General features: G+C 44.3%; 1 protein-coding gene and 1 long non-coding RNA gene across 3 annotated transcripts in view; one reads left to right on the top strand and one right to left on the bottom strand.

The window, feature by feature from the left end:
* POGLUT1 (protein O-glucosyltransferase 1) overlaps window positions 1-16,514 on the top strand; it is a 24,234-nt gene extending 7,720 nt beyond the window's left edge. The window contains exons 4-11 of the mRNA XM_075542475.1: window positions 2,354-2,489; window positions 3,588-3,709; window positions 8,180-8,239; window positions 10,104-10,203; window positions 12,538-12,596; window positions 13,836-14,003; window positions 14,674-14,730; window positions 15,663-16,514. Of these exons, the coding sequence (XP_075398590.1) occupies window positions 2,354-2,489; window positions 3,588-3,709; window positions 8,180-8,239; window positions 10,104-10,203; window positions 12,538-12,596; window positions 13,836-14,003; window positions 14,674-14,730; window positions 15,663-15,819 (859 nt within the window). The 3' untranslated portion in view covers window positions 15,820-16,514. The remainder of the gene's footprint in view (window positions 1-2,353; window positions 2,490-3,587; window positions 3,710-8,179; window positions 8,240-10,103; window positions 10,204-12,537; window positions 12,597-13,835; window positions 14,004-14,673; window positions 14,731-15,662) is intronic.
* LOC142439847 (uncharacterized) lies at window positions 14,893-24,445 on the bottom strand. 2 transcript variants are annotated; one of them, XR_012782879.1, is made up of 5 exons: window positions 24,276-24,445; window positions 19,483-19,804; window positions 19,137-19,267; window positions 18,021-18,101; window positions 14,893-16,827 (listed from the first exon to the last, which is right to left on the bottom strand). It is a non-coding gene; the product is annotated as an uncharacterized LOC142439847 (long non-coding RNA). The 2 variants fall into 2 exon arrangements; XR_012782878.1 differs by having other exon boundaries at window positions 14,893-16,773.
* Window positions 24,446-24,564: the final 119 nt, after the last annotated feature.

The following is a 24,564-nucleotide window of genomic DNA, read 5'->3' as shown; positions in this document are numbered from 1 at the left end:
TGGCGTGGGAAAAGAAGGCCCTTGATGAGCTGGATCGACAGTGGCTGCAACCATAGGGCTTATGCATGGCAACCTCGGTGATCATGCCAAAGGACTGGGCCGTGTTTCATGGGCAGGGGCTTGCAAGAGGCGGAACCAGCTCCATAGCACCGAATAGTAACTATCTGATTGCTACCGTTACTACTATTATACAGTCTACTCTCTATTACTGAAAACACTAAGTTTCCTCCCCCTCCCCCTCTCCACCCCCCCGACACCCCCCCCCCCCCCGCTATGTGTACAACTGAGGAAAACAGGGTTAACATGGAAATATTCAGAAAAAGTAACCTTAATGAAACGAACACTGCTACATAATGTCTCAACGACTCTCATCTAGCTGTAAATAATTTCTAAATCTACACACACGCACAAACAAAAAATCCCTCACTGCCAGAGAGTAGATTCTGACTCTTGGTAACCTTATAGGACAGGGTAGACTGCCCTCTGTGGGTTTCTGTGACAGTAACTTTCTTTTTTTAATTAAAATTTTTTTATTATTATTACTTTTTATCATTTCATTGGGGGTTCGTATAACTCTTATCACAATCCATCCATCCATCCATCCATCTATCCATCCATCCATGTGTCAAGCGCATTTGTACATTTGTTGCCATCATCATTCTCAAAACATTTGCTTTCTGCTTGAGCCCTTGGTATCAGCTCCTCATTTTTCCCCCTCTCACCCTGCTCGCCCTTCCCTCACAAACCCTTGATAATTTAAAATTATTATTACTTTGTCATGTCTTACACTGTCCCATGTCTCCCTTCACCCACTTTTCTGTTGTATATCCTCCAGGGAGGAGATTATATGTAGATCCTTATAATAGGTTTCCCCTTTCCACCCCACTGTCCTTCCACCCTCCCGATATCACTTCCACCTTCCTGGTATTGTGCAACAGTAACTCTTTTTTAAAAAAAATCATTTTATTAGGAGCTCAAAGAACTCTTTTCACAATCCGTACATACATCATTTGTGTCCAGCACATTCGTACATATGTTGCCATCATCATTCTCAAAACACCTGCTTTCTACTTGAGCCCTTGGTATCAGCCCCTCATTTTTTCCCTTCCCTCTCTGCTCCCCCCTCCCCCTGAACCCTTGATAATTTATAAATTATTATTTTATCATATCTTATACCATCCGACATCTCCCTCACCCAGTTCTTCACTGTCCGTCCCCCAGGGAGGAGGTTACATGTAGACCTTGTCATCTGTTTCCCCTTTCTCCCTCACCCTCCCTCCACCCTCCCGATATTGCCACTCTCACCACTGGAGTCCTGAGGGGTTCCTCTGTCCTGGATTCCCTGTATTTCCAGTTCGGTCTGTGCCAGTGTCCATCCTCCAGTCCAGCCGGATGTGTAAAGCGATGGTAACTCTCTATGGGAGTAGAAAGCTTCATCTTTCTTGGGTGGAGTGGCCGGTGATTTCGAATTGCTGACCTTGAGGCTAGTAGCCCAACGCATAGCTAGGACATGATTAGGGCTACGGTTAGTGTAATCCATTTCAGAAACGTGTGTGACATTTTAAAAATCCAATGTGTCCAACAATTTTAAAACCTTTAAACATAAAGTGAAACCTTTTAAGGATGAACTGAATGATATGTGGAGGGACCAGTTGTCGTCAGGGGCCATGACGTAGGTTCTAATGCTGCACGACCCTCTGGCAACAACAGAATGAAGCACTGCTTGGTCCTGCATCGTCCTCAGAGGTTGTGGTGGCGGCGTCAGTCTAGCTCACTGAGGGTCTGGCTCTTTGTCCCTGAGTTTTTGCTTTGGCAAGCATGATGTCCTTAGCGACTTTGCCTTCGAGAAATCTTGAGGTGGCCTGTGTTGGATAGTCAGAAAACGATCTTTTTTTTCTGGCTTGAAAAACTAATTTTCATAGTGCCCTGTCTTCAAGATAAAGGTGATGCAAGATCTGCTATCTTTCCTCCTAAATCATGACACTTAATTACGGTGGGAATAAAAACGGTGTCTTTGTGAGAAACAGATTAAAAATGAGCTTTTCCAGTTCTTTTCAGAGTTTGTAATGGTGCTGACTCACTGTAGTCTCCCCTAGAGGCAAAATAAAGGAAAACTGGCATAAAATAGAGTAGAAAGAGTGGCAGGAGTAGCAGTGAGACTCTTTCCAAACCTGTGATCAATGATCTTCAGATTTGTAAGGAGAGAGATAAGTTGCGCAAATTAAAAAGTGGGACAGTCCCTTTGGCACCATTGCTTTCAGGCAACTTTGCCGCTGGGTGATGGTCTGAGCACCCACACTGTAAACGGTTGGGCGTTATCCTGTCTTGAACCTGTGGCATTTCTGGTTGCTAGGTGCAGTGGTGTTGAACACTTCATTTTGGAGGTCATTGGGCGCCTCCCTGACATGGAGATGGTGATCAATGTCCGAGATTACCCTCAGGTTCCTAAATGGATGGAGCCTATCATTCCAGTCTTCTCCTTCAGTAAGGTAAGCCCAAGGAGAACCTACAAGAGTGGGACGTGTGGAGTCATCTTGTAGGATGCAGGCAGGAGGTCATTGGCCTGTGACAGAGTGTCTGTTTGGTGGTGAGGCGCAGGCATGTGTCTGTGTCCCTGTAGTTGAGCAGGAAGACTGAGGAGTTGGAGTTGAGGGGGTGCCAGAGCTTAGGTGGCTTCAGTGACTGTCGGGTGAGGGATGGAGGTAGAGAGGGAAGAGCCTGAGGAACTTAACAGGCATTGGATGTAGGGCTCAAAGATAACGACAGTGCATGGCAGAGAGGGGCCAAGAAACTCAGCAGCTTGTAGTACGAGACCACTCATTCAAAAAATATTTGTTGGCCTACTACAAAGTATGTATCAGCCATTGTAGTGGATATTTTCTATTTTGCTTCTCCCTGTATGCCAGAGCCCCACATGGCCAATAGTGAGTGACCTTATCAGCACCACAGTGCACGCTGCAGACCATACTAGTGTTAACAGGTATTGAGGATATTCTATGGCGCTACTCTCAGTGTTTTATAGGTATGAACTCATTTAATATTCAAAGCCAGCCTCTGAGGTCAATATAATTGCTAGGACTTTTATTTCCCTGTTACAAAGATAAGCACACGGAGACATAGAAAGATGAAGTAACTTCTCCAGACTTGGAGAGATGTAGAATTGGCCTTCAGATTCCTTCTGCTTTGTCTCCGGAGACCACACGCATACATTGCACTACATTTTCTAGTGCTTTCTCACATACAACCCTCTAGGACATAGCTAAGAACTTGGTAAGGCAGTCAGGGTTAGGAATAGTATTTCCTTCAACTAAAAATCCCTTTCAGCGTGTGTGGGTGTCCTCTAGAAAAATGGAACTTCGAGAACTGACAAGGTTTACTTTTCCATGATTTTCAGTTCTGGAATTCCGTGAGACCTTGCATTGGAATCTATGATCGTGTCTGACTTTGAATGCTCAGGGGCCAGAATTTACATACCAGGGAAAATAGGTTTTCAGCAAGGTGATGTAGAGCAAGGCCTTTGTCCGGATGTGGTGGCATGGTGCAGTTTACGACTGATTTAGAGCGATCTATTTCTGTTTCTCTTGAAGACATCAGAGTATCACGATATCATGTATCCTGCTTGGACATTTTGGGAAGGGGGACCTGCTGTTTGGCCAATTTATCCCACAGGTCTTGGACGGTGGGACCTCTTCAGGCAAGATATGGCAAGGTAAGTCCTTTAGGAAGTTTTCTTTCACCCCCTGGGGGTCTTCTTCAAATAAACAGTAGAATATCATTTTTAAAAATTACTTTAAAAAGACGAATTTCAAGATTACAAACTGTCTAGAGCAAAAGCAATTTTGTATGTGTATAAAATATTCACATACTCATAGGAAAGGGGCATCAGAACCCGCCCTAGAACTTCAGCAGTACCTCTGTGGGAAGCAGTAGAGGAGGTCTTGTTTTTTTTTCCTTTTGTTTTTAAGAGCCTCTAAATAAGATTGAGGGAGAATGACAGGGCTTTCTACCCCATAGAGTTACAGTCTCGGAAACCCGCAGGGCAGTTCTACCCTGTCTTATAGGGTCACTCTGGGTTGGCTTGACTCGATGGCAGTGAGTTTGGCTTTCTTTGTCAATCAGAAAGAATTACTTTCGTAACCAGAACATGAATGGCCATGTCATAGGAAAGATGGACAACACGTTGGAAGGAGAAGGTACTTGAAGAACGTAGAGCTAAGTCCATCGGGCAGGGGTTGGTTGATGTTGTGTGCTGCCAACTTGATTCTGCCACAGAGGGACCCCACATGACAGGGGAGAGCTGCCCCATCGGGTTTTCTTGGCCAGTGTTCGTGGAAGCAGGTTAATCAGGTCTTCCACGGAGCTGCTAGGTTGGCTGTAGGTGCCAACCTTTGGGTTAGTAGCTGAGTACTCAACTGTGCCAATCACCAGGGCTCCCTTTTGGCAGAGAGAGGGACCCATATGCATGTGTAGTGATCCCAAGGACAGATCACAGTCCCATGACTGTGACAGACTTTTGGACCCCATTTCACCATTATATCAAATTTCCGGTTATCCAGTGCCTACTTGAGGGCACCTGCTAAGAACAATCGCATCCAAGTCTTGGCTGTTTCATAAGCTAGCTACATTTTACATAGCGGCTCAAGCAAAAGGATTCTAATTAGATCGAGACCTCCTCAAAACAGCCTTTGTAGATCTCCTGCTGTTCTTGTTACGTGCCATCAAGTCGGTTCTGACTCATTTCGACCTTACGTGTAACAGAACAAAACGAGGCCCAGTCCCACACCACCCTCACAAGGGTTAGCTATGAGCCTTGGTTGCGGCCACTGTGCCACTCCTTCTTGTCCAGTATCTTTCTCTTCTTATGCTGCCCTTCTACCAGGTGTGGTGGCACCTCAGGTGACTGGTGTCTCCTGATAATATGTCCGAAGCACATGAGGCAAATTCTCACCATTCTTGTACCTAAGGAACTTTCAACCTGTACTACTGCTTTTAAGACAGATTGGTGTGTTTTTCTGGGAGCCCATGATTCTGTCAATATTCTTTGCCAGCACCAGCATTCAAACATGTTGAGTCTTCTGTTTTCTTTGCTCAGTGTCCACCTTTCACAGGCATGTGAGGGGATTGAAAATACCGTGGCTTTGCTCAGGTACTCTTAGACACCAGGGTGACGTGCTTGCTCTTCAACACTTTAAAGAGGTCTAGTGCAGCCGAGTTACAGACTTACCCTATGCAATGCATTGTTTGATCTCTTGGCTGCTGTTTTTATGAGCACTGATTGTAGATCTAAGTAAGACGAAATCTTGGGCAACTTCAATCTCTTCTCCAGTTATCGTGACATTGCCTATTGATCCAGTTGTGACAAGTTTTGTTTTCGTTACATTAAGTTTTGGTCCACACTGAAGGCTGCAATCCTTGATCTTCATCAGCAAGTGCTTCAAGTCCTCCTCACTTTCACCAAGCAGGGCTACGGTCACCGACATATTGAACGTTGTTAGTAAGCATGCCTCCAATCCTGATGCTGCGTTCTTCTTGATACGATCCAGCTTCTCTGATTATTTTCTCAGTGTATGAAGATTGAATAATAATAATAATGATTGAACAAGTCTGGGGAGAGGATACGACCCTTGCACACTGGCACACACCTTTCCTGATGTTAAAGCATGCTCTAGTCCCTTGTTCTGTTTGCACAGCTGCCTCTTGATCCGTGTACAGATTCTGTACAAGCACATTGAAGATGGCCGGAATGCCCACCCTTCTCAGTGCTACCCACACAGTTGAATGCCTTTGCAAGAAGCCGATCTTCCGGGTCAAATAGTTATAGACTCAATTTCTTCTTGTCAGAAATGTTCAAAACGCCATCCTCTTCTTGACATACTGTTTGCTTTCATTGAAAACCTCATTCTCTCAGCCCACGTGCCCACAATTCTACAGCCCCTTCGCTCTCTTAGCTTCACCAGTATTGCCTTACAAAGAGTGTCTGAATTCTATAGGCTTCTCATAGATCTAAGGAAAGCAGTAGTTCAATTCAACTTCATTTCTACAAATATATATCATTAGTAATCCATGTTATCGACCAGAATCTCAAAGAATAAAGTGATAACAAAAGGGAACATAGTCCAAGGCACAAGACTCAGAGCAACAAACAAGGGGAGTCAGGACTAAAAGGTGCAAACGATTACGCGATTAACTGTCTCCTCACCAACTGCCTCCTTTGCCATATGACCAGAAGAATTTGATGGACCTTGTTTCCATTAGATTTTCTGGAGTCATGGAAATGATAAAGGTCCTAAACGGTTATCCTGAGATCATCTTTACACTTAAAAAAATCATTTTATTGGGGGCTCATACAACTCTTATCACAATCCATACATGCATCAATTGTGTCAAGCACATTTGTACAATCATTGCCCTCATCATTCTCAAAATATTTGCTCTCCATTTACGCCTTTGATATCGGCTCCACATATTTTCCCCTTCCTCCCCGCTTGTCCCTCCCTCATGAACACTTGATAATTTATAAATTATTATTATTTTGTCATGTCTTACACTGTCTGACCTCTCCCTTCACCCACTTTTCTGTTGTATATCCCTCAGGAAGGAGGTAATATGTAGATCCTTATAATTGGTTCCCCCTTTTTCACCCACCTTCCCTCCACCCTCCCGGTATCGCCACTCTCACCACTGGTCCTGAAGGGATCATCTGTCCTGGATTCCCTATGTTTCCGGTTCCTATCGGTACCAGTGTACATCTTCTGGTCTAGCCGAATTTGTAAGGTAGAATTGAGATCATGATGGTTGGAGGGAGGAGGCATTTAAGAATTAGAGGAAAGTTGAATGTTTCATTGTTGCGGCACGGTACCCTTACTGGCTAGTCTCCTCCTCATGAACCTTTTGTTAAGGGGGTGTCCCGTTACTTACAGATGGACTTTGGGTCTCCACTCTGCACTCCCCTTCATTTACAATGATATGATTTTTTTTCTCCTTTGATGCCTAATACCTGATCCATTTGGACACCTTGTGGTCACACAGGCTGGTGTGCTACTTCCATGTGGACTTGTTGCTTCTGAACTAGATGACCGCTTATTTATCTTCAAGCCTTTAAGACCCCAGATGCTATATCTTTTAATAGCCGGGCACCATCAGCTTTCTTCAACACATTTGTTTATGTACACATTTGTCTTTAGTGATCGTGTCAGGAAGGTGTGCATCAAGGAATGCCAATTTAATAGAACAAAGTGTTCTTGCATTGAGTAAGTACTTGAGTGGAGGTCCAATGTCCACCTGCTGCCTTAATACTAAACCTATAAATATATGCACGGAGATCTATTTCCCCATCATCCTATATAAATATATTTACATATGTACATGCCTATATTTAGACCTCTATAAATGCCCTTTGCCTCCTAGTTCTTTCCTCTATTTCCTTTTACTTTGCTCTTGTCCCACTATCGTGCTCAGCCTTCATTTGGGTTTCAGTAATCTCTCTCGGTTACATTGCCCTTGCTGAATCCCTACTGGGCCTCTCACACTGTCCTTGCCACTAATTTTGGATCACTTGTTGTTCCCTTATCCCTGGGTTGGTCAACACCACTTCCTTTCCCCCACCTCCCTTTCTCCCATGCCCCCCAGAACCATCAGTCTCGTTTTCTCCTCCAGATTGTTCATCCAGCCTATTTTATCTAGATAGATCTGCACATCTTTACACTTTAAACCAAAAAATATCCTTGAAGTCTTCTAAAAGCTAAAGCAATAGCTTAGTTTAGCTAGTAAAAAATGCTCACCTTAAAAAGCTCACCTTATAGGAACTAACTATAAACGGTCAAATTGACAATAGCAACTCGAAAGAGTCGATAGGACCTTAGCGGGCAGTGAGTTTATTAATGGGAGAGGAACAACTCAGAAAAGGGGGTTGAGAACGGTTTTACTAGTGAAAGAATGCCATCATTGTCACTGGATTGGACAATGAAATATGTTGAGATGGTACCTGTTTTGCTCTGTACATTCTTCATGACAAATACTTTTTTTTAAAAAGGGAACATTGTATCACTGAAAGCATTTTAAGTAGAAAAGTAGCCTTCATCTTATTTTACCATGTGAATTTCCCAGCCAAGCTTCAGAAATGTTTAAAGCACCTGTCTTTCACAAGAAAACATTGAACCGAATCAATCCATCTTTTTAGGTCAGCCGCGCAGTGGCCATGGCAAAAGAAAAACTCCACGGCGTATTTCCGAGGATCCAGGTGATTCTATGTGCTGACATTTACAACGCTACTCTGCCCATGAATGTGAAATGTCAACAACTTGGAGGGTGCGCAGAACTCGTTGGCTCCTAGAGAAAGCTAAGGCAGCTAAGAAATGAACGTAGACACAGAATTTTAGACGAGAGGAGCAATCAAATGATTGGCCTATCTCAATCTGCATGGAGCTTTTGTTCAAAGAAGTCCAGTTCATTCCCTCAATCATGCCGCACACAGAGAGCCAGGAGTGTGGTGGGCACTGACTATACAAAGCCGGATGCAACAATGGGTTGGCTCCTTGGCTGAGAGCTGACAGTTTCCAAGGAGTAATTGAAGGTCTTGCCTCCTGTCCCTCTGCTACTTAGTAGCAGAGCAGGAGTGTTCTCAGTGCCCTCTTTGTCTTTTTTAGCAGACCATGTGACAGCCCAATAGGGGTTGTGAGCACAGAGTGAGATTGGTGAAAATGAAGGAGGCAGAAAGGAGAGGAAGAAGGAAATGTGAACGGTTAGGGCTGAGGAAGGACCCTATCGTCTGGCTCAGCCCTGTCTCAGCACTTAGATCAGTCCCAAGCGTGTAGCTACACAGTGAAGATTTGTTGGAGGAAAGCTGGATTTATTTTCTGGCAGTGTTCTGGAGCACAATTAGACATGGATGGCTCCCTCTCCAGAAACTTTTGCTCCAACGACTGTGACAGGACAGATTGAAAAATGCCCACAGCGTCGAGTGAGCTAAGTGCAGAGAAGAAGACAAAGTGCATCTTCAGTACAGTCTGCGCCACTAGCAACAACTGATGAGCCTTATTTTGAGATATTCAAGTCCAAGTACTTTTGCTATACAGTCCCAAGCCCTCGGATACTAGCCCCTGCTTAAAGCAACATTTGTGCAAAAGCAATTCCAACAGTGGGGATTTCCATTTTCACCCTGCTTTTTCTTTATCTTAAAGAGCTTAGCTGAGTCATAAAACCTTTTTTTCTATAGGAAAAGGTCAATCATCACCTGTGTTCTAGAAGCTCTTTAAATGCCTCTGTAATGATGCTTTAGTAGGGGGTAGATAGAGAGATCAATAATTTGTTAAGTAGATGAATAGGGAAGAGCCTGAGAAAAGAAAGGGGCTTTGTAGGTTTTGCACTGAGGCTTTGTCCAGATGTTAAACTCTTTTTTGCCCCCAGTTTGGATTTATGAAGATGATCTGTCCAGCCAGTATTTACCAAAGTCTCTGGTTTTCAGATCTTGAGGTCAAAGATTCTTAACTTGGGGTTCATGTCTGGGCTTCCTTGAAATTATTTGGAATGTGCCTTCCTGTGTGTGTCTTCCTAGGAAGGGAGTCGTCTTCACTGCTCTCAGGGGCCCATGACACCTCAACTCTCAAGACTGAAATCTTTTCCCACCTGTATTCTTCCAGTTTTTAAGCACTGCCATTTGTTTGTTTGTTTGGACTTTTATTTTTGATATTAGACTGGACTTTATAGAGCACACAAAACAAAGACTGTGTAGCTGTTTTGGTGAGTGGTGATTACCTAACCTCAAAGCTATGAGTACCCCTCATTTCAGAGGCTACCTGAACCCTCCTACAGGGGAGATTCTTCCCTGGCTGTAGTAACCAGAACAGCAAACCCGTAAAGACCAGATGGAAGCAGAGAAGGGCCACACACTCCTATGCCCAGTGGGTAAAGTGGAGAATTACACGGGACCATCCAGATGCTGCAGTTCCTCTGCAGGATCCTCTTCCTCTGCTGTCCCACACCCAGTGGAGGCCCGTCTGTGTATGCAGGCCTTGCCCTGGGTCCTGGCCCTGCTCACTTTCATGGCCTGGGAACAGTCTTTTGGTGCGGAGCACACCGTTTGATGTCGTGTGTTTCTTTTATAGGACAAGTCCAGAACGAGACCCTCTCATTCTTCTCTCTCGGAAGAATCCCAAACTTGTTGATGCAGAGTACACCAAAAACCAGGCCTGGAAATCCATGAAAGTAATCCCCAGCCGTGTGGATAGAACTGCAGCAGTGAACGTGCTTACTCAAAGAGCATTGCCACCGGGGTGGAAGTTCCTATCAGGTTTCCCTCCCCCGGGGGATGAGTCTTAGAGAAGGTTCCATGGATCAGTATTAGCACAGATGTAAATCCTTCTTGTTCAAACTCACATTGTTTCTCAGACTAGACTATTACACAACTTTGGATGTTTAAGCCAGGGGTCTGCAGACTTTTTCTGCAAAGGGCCAGAGAGAGGTAGGAAATAGGATTTTAGGATTTGTGGGTCCTGCAGCCACTCGGCTCTGCCATCACTGTGGGAAAGCCGCCAGGGGCACCATAGAAAGGAGCCGTCTTGGCTGTGTTCTCACACAGCTTCACTTGGGGGCGCTACGATTTGAACTGCATGTACATTTCACACATCAAGACGTTTTGTTTTCAAACTTTGGGAAACGTAAAGATCTTCTTAGAGTATGGGCTAAACAAACACGGGCAAATGACCAGATTTGGCCTGCAGGCTGCAGTTTGCCAACCCTGGTTTATACCCTTGCGTCCCAATCTTAACTGGCTACATGGTACAGCCAGAGAGCTTTTGAAAAAGCGAATCATAATTTCTGGTCATGGGGTGCAGGTGCCTCCCCTTACTTAAAGCACCCCAAGGATCCTGAAGTGAAGCCATAGATGAGGACCGTTGGTTGGTGTCTGTCTCAGTCTTTCTAACGCTGAGATCTCCTGTCCTAACCAAAGAAACTTGCGTCCTAAATTCCCTCATCCGGAATTTCCTTATGCTGTGTTAAGGCTGCTATGAAGAAAACCCCAAAACTGTAAGACTTCTTAGAAAGGTAGCTAAGTGCATCAGTGATGTATGAATGATTTGATACAGTTTTAGTAACACATTCAAATGAATGTGACAAGAGACTTCGTCAAGTGAGCTTAATGAAAATGTGAAAAAATATTCCTGCATTTCATATCTTTAAAAAATCATTTTATTAGGGGCTCATACAACTCTTATAGTAATCCACACATACATCAATTGTGTAAAGCATATTTGTACATTCATTGCCCTCATCATTCTCAAAACATTTTCTTTCTACTTGAGCCCTTGGTATCAGCTCCTCACCCCCCCCCCCCATGAACCCTTCCTTGATAATTCATAAATTATTATTATTTTGTCATACCTTACACTGTCCGACGTCTCCCTTCACCCACTACTCCGTTGTGGGGGAGGAGGTTATATGTAGATCCCTGTATTTGGTTCCCCCTTTCTATCCACCCTCCCTCCATCCTCCTGGTATCGCCACTCTCACCACTGGTCCTGAAGGGACCTGGATTCCGTGTTTCCAGTTCCTTTCTGTACCACTGTACATCCTCTGGTCTAGCCAGATCTGTAAGGTAGAATTGGGATCATGATAGTGGATGGGGCGGGGGGGAGGAAGCATTTAGGAACTAGAGGAAAGTTGTATGTTTCATCATTGCTACATCACAACCTGACTGGCACATGTTTTCCCCGAGACTCTTCTATAAGTGGATGTCCAGTGGCCTACAAATGGGCTTTGGGTCCCCACTCCGCACTCACCCCCTCATTCACTGCACTTCATATCTTAACGATAATCATTTTCAAATATAAAATATGAACAGAGTCTATTCGCTCAACAAGCAATTTGTTTGTGTTGACTCGGGGAGGCTGCAATGACAACCAGATTCCTGCTAATTCATTTGCTTCCTTCCCTCATCAAGGAGTTTGCCATCTGATGAGGTGGAAGGATGAAATGCATGCATATGGTGGGGGAAGGTGTCTCAAATGGTCCAAGGGACCGGCAGGTGCAGTAGAGCAGTGAGCTGGTTCACCTGTCGAGACCTGAGGGTCCCTGTGGCTTGCTGCCAGTGGGAACGGGAGCTCAGTCTGCCAGATCTCCCCCCTTTTTTCCCCAGGAAGGTTGAAAATCTGGATTTGGTGGGGGAATCTATGTACTTCCCATGCTTGGTAAAATCTGTGAACTACACCTGTAAGCCCATCAGCCACCACTGGTGACCTCCTGCGTAAATAACAGAAGTAGAATGGAGTGACTTCAGGGGACCCTTAACTTTCAAGTCAGACAGACCCAGGTCAACACTCGACCTCTTCTGCTGGGGGGCATACGCCCCTGGGCATGTCTTCTAACCTCTTGAAGCCTAGGCTTCCTCTGCAAAAAGGGGAGAGTAGTGCCCGCTGAGTATGTTTCCCGGGACCCTGAAAGGAGAAAACGCTGATGAAATGCTTAGCATAGTGCCTGCTGTACAGCGGCCTTTGATAGGTGCTGTTTTCCCTATATTGGTAACTTCCTTTTCACTTCCAGGATACCTTGGGAAAGCCAGCTGCTAAAGACGTCCATCTTGTGGATCATTGCAAATACAAGTAAGACTCGGAGGGCTCCCACCTTTCTTGGTTGCCGTATTGCCTTTGAATTAGTTTCCCTGGGGAAGCGAATTTTGCTGGGGTCAAACTGAATGTATGAAAGTTACCGTAATTCATGTAGTAGTTGTCGTGAGGGGGCCTCTGGTCCACGAGGCTGGGACCTGAGTTCCTGAAGGCTGAAGGGAGAAAATGAAACAGGGTGCGGACACGATACTAATCAAAACAGGTAATGGCTTACCATGAATAAATTATTATTTTTAAACAAAAATCCCATTGCAGTTGGGTGAATTCAGTCAGGTTAATAGCGGTGGCACAAATGGTTTGCAATTAGCTGCTCACCCAGCCCTAGGCAGTTGAAAGCCACCAGTGGATCCACAGATGAAAGACCTGGCAAATGGCCTTTGTCAAGTTGGTAACCAAGGAAATCCCAAGAAGCAGTTCTACTCATGGGGTCACTGTGAGTAAGTGGCAGGACTGCGATGAATAAGTAAAACCAGGCTGTGGGGGATCCACAGAGATGGATGCTGACTCCCCTGAACAGTGTGGGGTCCAGGCGATGAAAGGAACTGGTTGGAGAGCAAAGTGCAATCAGGTGAACCCATCGTCTTAGAAGAAAATATCCCCTTTTAAAGATAAGTTTTGTCCCGTGGGGCATTTCTTTGGAGATTGACCAAATGTCCCAACTCCTCTCCTGGCTTTGAGGTTTGTCTGCCGGCCAGGGGTGCCTTTGACTAGATAGGATACTCTAGGAAATGCAAGGCTTTGGGTGGCTGTGCCTAGTTAAGAGACAATCAGCAGTGACCAGCTTGTGGAAAAAGAGCCACCTCGGCCTGATGTCCTCTTTGCCCAGCACCTCAGCTCCTGATTCCACCAGCTCTGCTGGGTGGAGGTTTTCCCTTTCCCTGTCACCCTGAATTTCCTCTCTAGGAATAACCTGTAACCTAGCGTGGAAAAGTAAGGAGTTTGGGGAGACCTCAAAGAAGCATACTAATGTGTCCTTAAAGGTTGAAAATTGAAAGAAAATGATTAGGGCAAAAATGTACAGATGTGCGTTATACAATTGATGTATGTATATGTATGGATTGTGATAAGAATTGTATGAGCCCCTAATAAAATGTTTTTTAAAAAAGGTTGAAAATGGAAAGAGGGTGAGGGAGTGCAGAAGAGAAAAGGAGGCATAGGGAAGGCCATGTCTGTGGTAGCAGGCATATATTTCAAGCGCATTTCTTTTCCCCCCAGGTATCTGTTTAATTTCCGGGGTGTAGCTGCAAGTTTCCGGTTCAAACACCTTTTCCTGTGTGGCTCACTTGTTTTTCATGTTGGCGAGGAGTGGCTGGAATTCTTCTATCCACAACTGAAGCCCTGGGTTCACTACATCCCTGTCAAAACAGATCTCTCTAATGTCCAGTAAGCTGCTCTGCCCCACACTGCTTAAATGTTCCCAACTATTTGAGTCATTTCTTCTGATAGTTTTTTTTTTTCATTTTTATTGGAAGCTTATTATTTTTCCTTTTTGACACAAATATGTAGTCTCTTATTATTATCCAAGTAGGGTGCAGGTTAATTTGCTAAGAGTGCTCAATACTGGTAACAAATGTGATGTTCAGGCAGTGTGACGAGTGAAAGCTCCAATCTCTCGAAGAGTAAACCTAAGTGCATTTGCTCGTATTGTGTCAGCACAGAGACTTTCAGATCTAGAGCGAGCATTGACCACAGTGAAGCAAAGCAAATTTCCTCTCCGGATGAGAGGGTCTCGCAAGAGGTGAGTCTGAAATGTGCGCCCAGGTTCCCTCTTCTGTGGGGCACTTGAGGAATGTGGAGAGGAGGGGACTTTTTCTCCACTTTGGTTGTGTACCTGGAACACTTCCCACATGTACAACTGATTGTCTTTAGCCTGTGTGTAGAACTTTGTATTTTGTCCTTTGAGGACCCCGATATCGCTGCTGAAAGGAAATAATTCATCACTAACATATCTCATGATTAACCATAGACTCCAACCTTTGGTCTTTCTCATTTATTATTAATGAGCTTGGTCCATATTTCTGAGATTAACGTGTTTTTTTCCTTTATATTCTAGGGAGCTGTTGCAATTTGTAAAAGCAAACGATAATATAGCCCAGGAAATTGCTGAAAGGTATACTCTGTTCCTTTTTCCTGTTTCACTTTATCATTCTTACTTTGCCTTAGCAAAAGTTATCTGAATATTGTTACCATTGGAGATAGTTCTTTATTTTATTTTTTGGGGGGTTCTTCATTACACAAAGATAATTTCAAATGACAGCGATTCTGGGGGATATCTATATACATACATATATATACAAATAAGGAGTAACCCCCCAAAATGGAATTTTTTTCTCAAAGCTATGTACTTACATTTTTTTTACAAGACCACCTTATCACCTTCAAAGTACTTTCCATTACACCTAATGCATTTGTCAAATCTGCAGTTGCATTCTTGGAAACATTTTTCAAACTCAACCGTTTAGATGGCTGATAGCATCCCTTGTTTTTTTCCCCTTACTTCTACATTGTCAAATTACTGTCCTTTCATGCCCGATCATTTATTTATGGAAACAAAATTGGCCATCACAAAAAATGAGGCTCGAGCCAAACTGCTTTTATGAAAAAAATTCACTGTGACCAGAGAGAACCTTCCCAGGTGATGCCACTGACTGCACTAACTCAAAGTGAGTTGCTTGATGCTCGCCTAGTGGGAAAAATGTGTGCTAAGAAAGCCCCACTTCCACCCAGTGTAATTCCAGGGCTTTTTGGTGGGTACCCCCGTGTGCATGTGTGCACTTTTTACATATGTCTCAAGTCCAGTCTTTCTAGAAGTAGATTGAACTATTTGCAGTTACTTAAGAAATACTTTTGAGCAGTGGTACTTTTTTAAGAAAAAGAAATCTCTCTTGCTAAATGCATGTTTGTCAACATGGTGGCTATTGACAAACTGAGTTAATTCCTATACTCTGGGCCTCACTGCATGACGCTCAAATGTAAGTACTCACCTATAGGCTATTGTTACTAAATGCTATTTTAAAGTGTTTGTGTCTATCTTGTTCCTAGGGGAAACCAATTTATTATCAACCATTTGCGGATGGATGACATCAACTGCTACTGGGAGAACCTGTTGACACAGTACTCTAAATTCCTATCTTATAATGTAACCAAGAGGAAAGGCTATGATCAGATTGTCCCCAGAGTTTTGAAAACAGAACTCTAGTAGGCATCTTAGCCTGCAGTCCTGACATTGGTTGTCAGACCTCACATAATGCTGTGCTGGGAAGCTTCCCATGAGCATGGTACCAATTCCATGGATACCTTCTAACAAATCATGCTGCATCCGGAGCAACTCGCCAGAATGGTCCAAGATGTGTATCCTGCATAAAATCAGCAGCTCAGCTCTGGCCGAATAAGAACCAGAAGTCAGGAGATGTGGGTTTCCAACCCAGTTCTACCTTTCATTTTCTTAGGACCAATCACAGCTTGTGCCTCAGGTCATCCACATGTGTGTGTCAATCACTGTGAAGTAGACTGTGTCCATGTGGCGATGCCCTTTGCCCTGTTATATGGAGCTGAAAAAGACATCAGATGGAGCTAGCAGGACTCTGCTGTAATTCCGTAGTCATTCTAGGCTCTGTCGCTGTACTGTCATGTAGGAAGCCCCATGGAGTTTGTGACATGAACTTGGGAGGTCATTTCTTGAAAGGCCTAAGGGAAGCAATGGTGGTGCCATGTGATGATTCAGGAGTTCTGTTTTGTATTCAGGAGGTTTCTAGAATGGCATGCTGAGAAGGGTCAGTTGCATGAGGAATTAACGCCACTGGATTTCACGATCCCTTTCTGTGCCTTCACACTCTCCTTTTTACTGCCTCTGTTAGGGAGGAAAACCCCATAATAAATTCAGGCAGCAGTCTTTTGAAGATTTGTATTTATTTTTTTCAGGCAGTATTCTTTGCTCTTTAAAGAACGGTGCATAAAGCGGCAGCTCTTCGCCCTTCGTGCTTTTCTTTCTTAAGCTGGCAGCAGTGAGCGTAAGAAAGCGCTCAGCGTCCCGCAGACTTCTGGAAGTCTTCAATTGGGACTTGACAGTCAATGGGGAGATGGAACAGTCACCTGTACCACTGAGTTATTTATTGTCATGCAGGCAGATCCATGCTGGAGTGTCTCCCTTTTCCTTTATGAAAAAAAAGTCACTTTGAAGTAGTTTTATCTTTCAGGATGCCTGTCCCTAACAGAGTCAAATTGAAGAACAGGTTTTAGATGACAAATGTAACGCAGGGAGTCTTAGAACTACCCTTGTTTGTGAACCCTTCCTCTGCCACTGAAGAGGGATTTGGTATTAACTGGTTCCTAAGTTGAGCAGCCCTGCTGGCGTAGTGGGTCCATGTTAGCTAATCACCTTGAGCTTGAAACCACCAGCTGCTCTGCAAGGGAACATGAGGTCTTCTCCTCCCATAAATAGTCTCATAGCCCCAAAGGGGCAGTTCTACCCTGTCCCGTAGAGTCGCTGTGATTCAGCGATGACAGTGAGTCAAGAGTTGAACTTAGTAAATGAAGTAGAATTTTACTACATGAGTTGAAATCTATTGACTTAAAAGATTCGGTCATATAAGAATCAGGGACTGTATGCTATTTGGTCAGAAATGTCTTTGGCCTTTTTAACCACTCTACCACAAAATTTTAAGATTTTAAGGACCTTCTTCCCATTGACTACCATCTAGTCAATTCCTACTCATAAAGTCTCCATCAGACAGAACTGCCCCTTTGTGTTTATGAGGCTGTAAATCTTTAATGGCAGCAAAGCCTCGTCTTTCTCCCTTGGATTGGCTGGTAGACTTGAAATGCTTACTTTCAAATTAGTAGCCTCATTTATAACCCATTGTGTTACCAGAGGTCCAAGGATCTTTTTGGAGGCATTAAAATACCCTACATAAGGTCACTGCATGGAACAGGGTGGATGACAAAGTTGGATTTTTGGGGGGTGGATATTAAAGCTTTGCAGGGATCATGTCCTTAGGTGCTGCATACCTCTAGGTAGGCACCCTATGTTTCTGAGTTGTACTGTGGTTTTGCCCTGTCACTAGTCAGCCCAGGAGGGGTTATCACTGTCTCTATTATAGTTCCCCCCTCACTAAAGTAGGAGCAATTTGCTGTCCTTTGGACTAGGGGCTGAAACTGCATTGCCCTGGGCATGCTTCCCCTTTTGCTTTGAGTCCCAGCCCAAACATCACTTCCTTGAAGGGGCCTTGCTTTCACTCCTCCAGGTATTTAGGAACTGCTCTAAGGTTTTGCTCTTGCCTGTGCAGTGTGATTTCATATTGCACTGTTAGTTCTTGATCATTTGGCTGTTTCCACTATCAGCACATTGCCTCACCTAGCACAGATGGGCAGATGGATTAATGAATGGGATAGTTGACTTACCGAGACCCCGTTTGCCCAGTCATCAGTTCAGTGGGGAGTGTACAAGGATGTTAGGTAGATCCATGCAAAAACTCACCTGCCCTGTGAAGAGTCAGTAAGGGTACCTTTGATCTTCAATGCAGAACATGTTTCTCAGATTTTATACTTGTTTATCTGTTTACCTCAATATAGATGGTATCAGGAATGGTGTGTAAAATATAGTTTTGAAAATACTTATTCCCAATTTTTGAAGATTTTTTTTTTCAGTTCTTGTGTTGATTGTTCATGGTAGTGTTAGCTAGGTCCCAAACATACTTTCTTCCACAAAGAGCACCTGAAAGCCATACATTTCTTTAAGGAAAGAAAATAATTTGGTTTATTTAAATGAAGTAGGATGCTCACAGAGTGCAAATAATGCTCTTCCTTTATTTTGCGTGTAGTCTCTTTATGGTGTGTCTCTGTATGTAGTCTCTGTTGTGTTGTGTCAGGTTCTCCTAGTTGCCTAGAGCAGAAGCTGCTTCCAGCTAGTTTAAGCAAAAAACCCCAAAAACTTACTGGAAGGATATGAACCCCTCTGTAAACTCTAAGGAAGTTACGCATTACTGGAAGGCTAGATGAGGGCCATCCAGAATTTACTCTGCCCCTAGGCTGATTATAAACAAGAGGGAACACACAAATACATAAAGCCCATCTTCCCAAGCATCTACAGCTGCCTTCACTTCACACAACTGCATTTAGAGGTAAGGTGATGGGGCAGAGAGCTAAAAATACAAATGATTCATTTAGTTTTTGTCAACGAATCCAGGGACATTTCCTTTGCATCAACAATGGGATGGATATAAGTCTATAATAAGTTCCCTGACCTCAAGCGCCTCTTTAGTAAATTGCTGTGTGAGAGGCATCTGAGGCTGAAGGTGATTTAAGGTGACTAAGTATCAGTTAGTTATGCAGATCTAGAGCGACTATGTATTTGAAGTGAAAAGGAAATTTCCAACTGGAGCAGCCGGGAAACTAAAGGGAGATGAAACGTGAGTTCGACTTTGAAGAATGGGTAAACGAAGCGATCCTTGCAATTCTAAACGTCCATTCTCTATCTGCGGAAACAATTTATATCATAAATAATATGATGAAACGTACGTAGGAAAGAAGAATCTGGCAGAGCAAGGGGGCAGCTGATGGCTCCTGGGAGAAACTGGTGGGTTTTCTGAGCAGGTCTCCGCAGCAAGTGTTGAGGGCAGGGAGAGACTAGTGGTTCCAGGCAGTGTGCGCTGTGTTCAAAATGAAACTTTCTGTTAAAATAAGACTTTATTTAGATTCAAATATATGCAAACCAAGAAGCACCAACATGAGAGTTCAGAGTGGCATTCGGCAGTTGGGGCAGAAGGGCACTTGCTTTTTAGATTCAACTACATGGAACTCATTATAGAGTTGAGAAAGAATATGGGGTACATTTGATTGATTGATAACCAAAATGATCACTTACCAAGAATTTCTATTGGCTGGGCATCAATCAGTCATCTCATGCTACTTTAACATAAATGCCACAAGTGGACAGTTTTCACAAACACTCTCACAGTGTAGGTGAAGTGCAGAAGCAGGGGCTGTAAGAGAAGGCTTACTGTTTTTTGACTGCAGAAATGTCTGTCTCAGTATCTGTAGATCTGGCTTTCCTTGGAGATCTCCATGTGTCTTGGCATCAATCCTCCTGGTTCTTAGTTTGTCAGTGCAGGGACCCCAGGTCCAAAAGCCACACTCCACGACCAGCTCTTCTTTCTCGGTGGTGGTAGGTCCCTTTGATCTCTATTCTGTAAGATGTTGCAGGCCTTACCCCACAAACTCCCTTCCCTTTACATTAGATCCAGGCTGTGAGAGGCAGGAGGATGCTGCATCCCACTCATAATTCCCTACCTGGTTTATCACATGAGGTTACTTCATGAGGCATCATCATATAACTGCCACACGTACTTGCTACGGAACTGCCAGGCCACTGAGAATTGTGGTCCTGCCAAGCTGACTCATACATTCAATCTACTGGGCGTATTCAACCTTACTCTCAGTTCCCTGAACCCCAAAGCTTATTCCTCCAATAATCTGGCTGGGCCACCTCAGAATGTTACAGAACAAGTTATTTTGGACAAAAGGCAGAGGGCTAGGACAATATGGAGTCCGATTCAGACCAGAATCAACCATTTTAGTTCTGTGAAGTACCTCAGTATTGAATAGTTCTTTCGCTGTTGACAAGACCAAAATCCATTCCCAAGGCATATTTCTAGTGACCCACAGACACCTTGGGGAAGACAGAACTGCATGTGAAACAGAATGGCCTAATTAGACCTGAGAACACATTGAATTATGCAAAGTTCCTGTGATAGCCTTCAAAAAAGAGCAGGCCACAGAGGTGGGACAGTATTTCCCTTAAGGCATAGGTAAGTCCTAGAGAAGCTGGAGGATGATAAGAAAATACAAAGGTAAGTCAAAAGTATTGCTAGTAGGCTTCCTGTTTATACGTGCATAGTTTTGTCTCAAATATTTTAAAACTTGCCTCTGTGATTAGGGGATGGCTGCTGATAAGTTCTCTCATAATACACTTGTCTTAGTCTCATTCAAGAGCCTTAAAACAAAACAAAACAAAAACCCCAATAAAAACAATTGCTTCTGTGCTGACACCCAGGTGGGGACTCAGCATGATAGTGGGACAGGAGGAAAGTCAAGGGAAATAGAAGAAAGAGGTGGGAGGCAAAGGGCATTTATAAAGGTCTAGACAAAGACATGTACATATATAAATATATTTATATATGATGATGGGAAAATAGATCTATGTGCCTAAATTTATAGGTTTAGTATTAAGGTAGCAGAAGGACATTGGGACTCCACTCAAATACTCCCTCTATGCAAGAATACTTTCTTCTATTAAATTGGCATTCTGTGATGCTCACCTTCCCAACACAACCGCTGAAGACAAAGTGGGTGAATAAGCAAATGTGGTGAAGAAAGCTGATGGTGCCCAGCTATCAAAAGATATAGTGTCTGGAGTCTTAAAAGTTTGAGGGTAAACAAGCAGTCATCTAGCTCACAAGCACCAAAGCCCACACGGAAAAACACACCAGCCTGTGTGATCATGAGGTGCCTAAGGGATCAGTTATCAAAGAACAAAAAAAATCCTATCATTGGGTGCACACCTCCATGATACAATTGCTGAAGACAAATGGGTGCATAATGGGTGCAAATGTGGTGAAGAAGGCTGATGGTGCCCGGCTATCAAAAGGTATAGCGTCTGGGGTCTTAAAGGCTTGAAGGTAAAAAAGCGGCCATCTACTTCAGAAGAAACAAAGCTCACATGGAAGAAGCACACCAGCCTGTGCAATCATGAGGTGTCGAAGAGATCAGGTATAAGGCATCAGAACAAAAAAATCTTACCATCGTGAATGAGAGGGTGTATTGGACAGGGTTCTCTAGAGACAAACCAGATTGCTAGTAATTATATATAAATATATTTATAAAGATAGATATATAATTCAAGAAATGAACCGTTAAATTATATACAGATAGATAATACAAGAAATTAACAGTTAAATTATAAAGCAGAGACACTAGCAGTCCTTTAAGGCTTGAGAGTTGCCAGTCCCCTTCTGTAGAGAGAGCTGGGCTATATATATCCAGGCAGCAAACAGCAAGGCAGGTCCCCAACTGTCATCAACTGTTGGTCCCCAGCTCCAGAGATGAACACTCCAATTGTGTGGGCTTAAAGGGACCTCAACTTATAGCGACACAGTCCACAGGCTAGGCATCCCACAGGTAGTGTACCCCTTTAAACTGAGGCACAGAACAACCAAGGTGAGGCTCACCGAGCCATTTATCCCTCTGCCCTTCAGTTAATCCTACTTGTGTTTATCGGCCAGGCTGGCACAATAAACTATAGCAGAGGGGGAGTGCAGAGTGGAGACCCAAAGCCCATTTTTTGGCCAGTGGAGATCCCCTTGCAGAGGGGTCTATGGGAGAAGATGAGCCAGTCAAGGTGCAATGTAGCAACGATGAAAAATACAACTTTCCTCTATTCCTAAATGCTTCCTCCCCTCCATCCCCCCCATCATGATCTGAATTCTACCTTGCAAGTCTGGCAAGATGAGAGGATGTACACTGGTACAGATAGGAACTGGAAATTCAGGGAATCCCGGGTGGATGATCCCTTCAGGACCATGGGTGTGAGTGGTGATACTGGGAGGGTAGAAGGAGAGTGGGTTGGCAAGAGGGAACCGATTACAAGGATCTACAAGTGACCTCCTCCCTGGGGGACGGACAACAGAAAAGTGGATGAAGGGAGACGTCGGACAGGGCAAGATATGACAAAATAATAATTTATAAATTATCAAGGGCTCATGAGGGAGGGGGAAGCGGGGAGGGAAGGGGAAAAAATGAGGACCTGATGCCAGGAGCTTAAGTGGAGAGCAAATGTTTTGAGAGTAATGAGGTCAATGAATGTACAGATGTGCTTTGCACAATTGATGTATGTATGGATTGTGATGAGTTGTATGAGCCCCTAATAAAATGATTAAAAAAGAAAAAAGAAAACAATTGCTTCTGAGGGGATCTTGTTCAGTCAGGTATCTCCAAGGCAAAGACATCAACTGATTGTTGGAAACCCAACGTGTAAATTTTGATAGATTTTTCTTGCAGAGCGGAGTGATTACAAGGACTTAAGAGGAAGCAGTTTTAAGAAAATTGGAAACTGTTGGTGAGAAAAGGCCAAGGAAAGTACACTGGAGAGTTTTATCCCCATCATGGCAATTCATTCTATGCAAGTAATGATGGCCAGCCTACATAAATTATGTTGGCAAACCTCACCGCATCTACCTTATAGCCCTGACCTTGCCCCATCAGACTACTTCTTGTTTCCCAAACTCTAAAAAGAATGTGCTTTTAGTCCCTTGGGGATGTCCAGTGGCCATTTTGATGTGTCCATTGAAGAGCTGCAGAATTCTTTTGGGAAGGGTTAGAGAAATAGAAACGCTGCCCTTTGAAGTGTGTAGACCAAGGTGGAGGATACACTAAAAACAACTTCACATTTTGATATTTTGATATTTTTCTATGGTAGAAGAGCACTAGCCCAGGGTCCAGATCCTTTCTCGAGGTACAAAATGGCAAAGGGAATCTTCTAAGTAAAGTTCCAATCACTAACTCCAGAAGGCGATTGATGAAATTTGCCCATTTATATGACCTCATTTGTGTCAACATGCTAATGGATACTGAGAGGTACGAATTATGTATATATAATTTCATTAGTACCTGCCCTATCCTTTCCTCTCCTTCAATTTTGTACTTTTCCTCATCTCCGAGTGACTTGGGGGTCATTTTAGGAATAAGGTGGTTTTTGCAAGTAGGCTAGACAGTGCATGGCCATTTTCTTGAACTCCTCCCAGGTCTTGGGACTTATCCTGGTGCCCACCCCTTCCTAATATGGGATAAGCAGCATCCAGGAACCAGGGCTACAGACAGGATAGGAATTTTTCATTGAGCATCTTTGTGCTAGACAAACTGTGCTAGGTCTTGGACAGATAAAGAAAACATGGTCTCTGATCTAAAAGTTCTATACTACCTAAACCAACCACCCCCTCCCCATAGTTTAATCCGACCCACAGCGACCCTATAGGACAGAACTGCCCCTGTGGGTTTCCAAGATTTTACAGGAGTAGAAAGCCTTGTCTTTCTCCCGCAGAGCAGCTGGTGGTTTTGACCTGCAGACTGGGACAGAACAGGGGCTTCTGCCCTGCCTGCTGAGGGAATGAATAAAGGACCCCGAGAACCGAAATCACTGGCGGGCTATTTAACAACTGACAAGCTACAGAAAACAAATCGCCTTTTGAGAAGCAGGCGTCCTGCTGGTGTCGTGGGCAAGGCATTGGGCTGCTAACTGCAAGGTCACCCTAGTCCCATGGAGTTCCGGTCTCGGAAACTCCCAGGGCAGTTCTACCCTGTCCTGTAAGGTCGCCGCGTCCGAACCGATTCCATGGCAATGAGGTTGACTTGTGTTTGGGAAGCACTGAATCCACACTACAGGAAGTGAAATTTACCCTATGAAGAATAATCCAAAATGTGGTTTGAAAATCTCTCCGTAATGGGTACCCTCCCCCTCCTGACTTCTGTCCTTTCCGGTAACCAGAACAGGTGGACAACGAATGGAACCCGCCCAGGCGGGGAGGGGCCTAGAGCCCGGAACCAGGAAGCGGTTCCGCTTTCACTTGCCAGAATTGTCCTTCCGTCTTCCCGTACCCCACTAACATCGAATGCGGCCCTTCTCCGTTTACGTGGGTTTTCTGGAATTTTCAAGGCACCGAATTACTAAAGTCAGTGACAACGGCTGGCAGACCGGAGCCTAACCCCGGGCAGGTTTCTGCAGGTGCCGGCCGGGAGAGGCGCGGCCGGCTGGCCGCCCACGTAGTTCCTGAGGGGCGGGGCGGGGGCGGGGCCAGGCTGGGAGCACGGCCCGTCTTCCCCCGGAAGTGATTACTGTTTGGAGCCCGCGGTTGCCCCGCCCTTTGGCCTTTGCCATCTTGGAGGCAGGACTTCC

Source organism: Tenrec ecaudatus, chromosome 2 (genome assembly GCF_050624435.1).
Source record: "Tenrec ecaudatus isolate mTenEca1 chromosome 2, mTenEca1.hap1, whole genome shotgun sequence".
Taxonomy (NCBI): Eukaryota; Metazoa; Chordata; class Mammalia; order Afrosoricida; family Tenrecidae; genus Tenrec; species Tenrec ecaudatus.
This window is presented reverse-complemented; position numbering and strand designations above follow the sequence as displayed.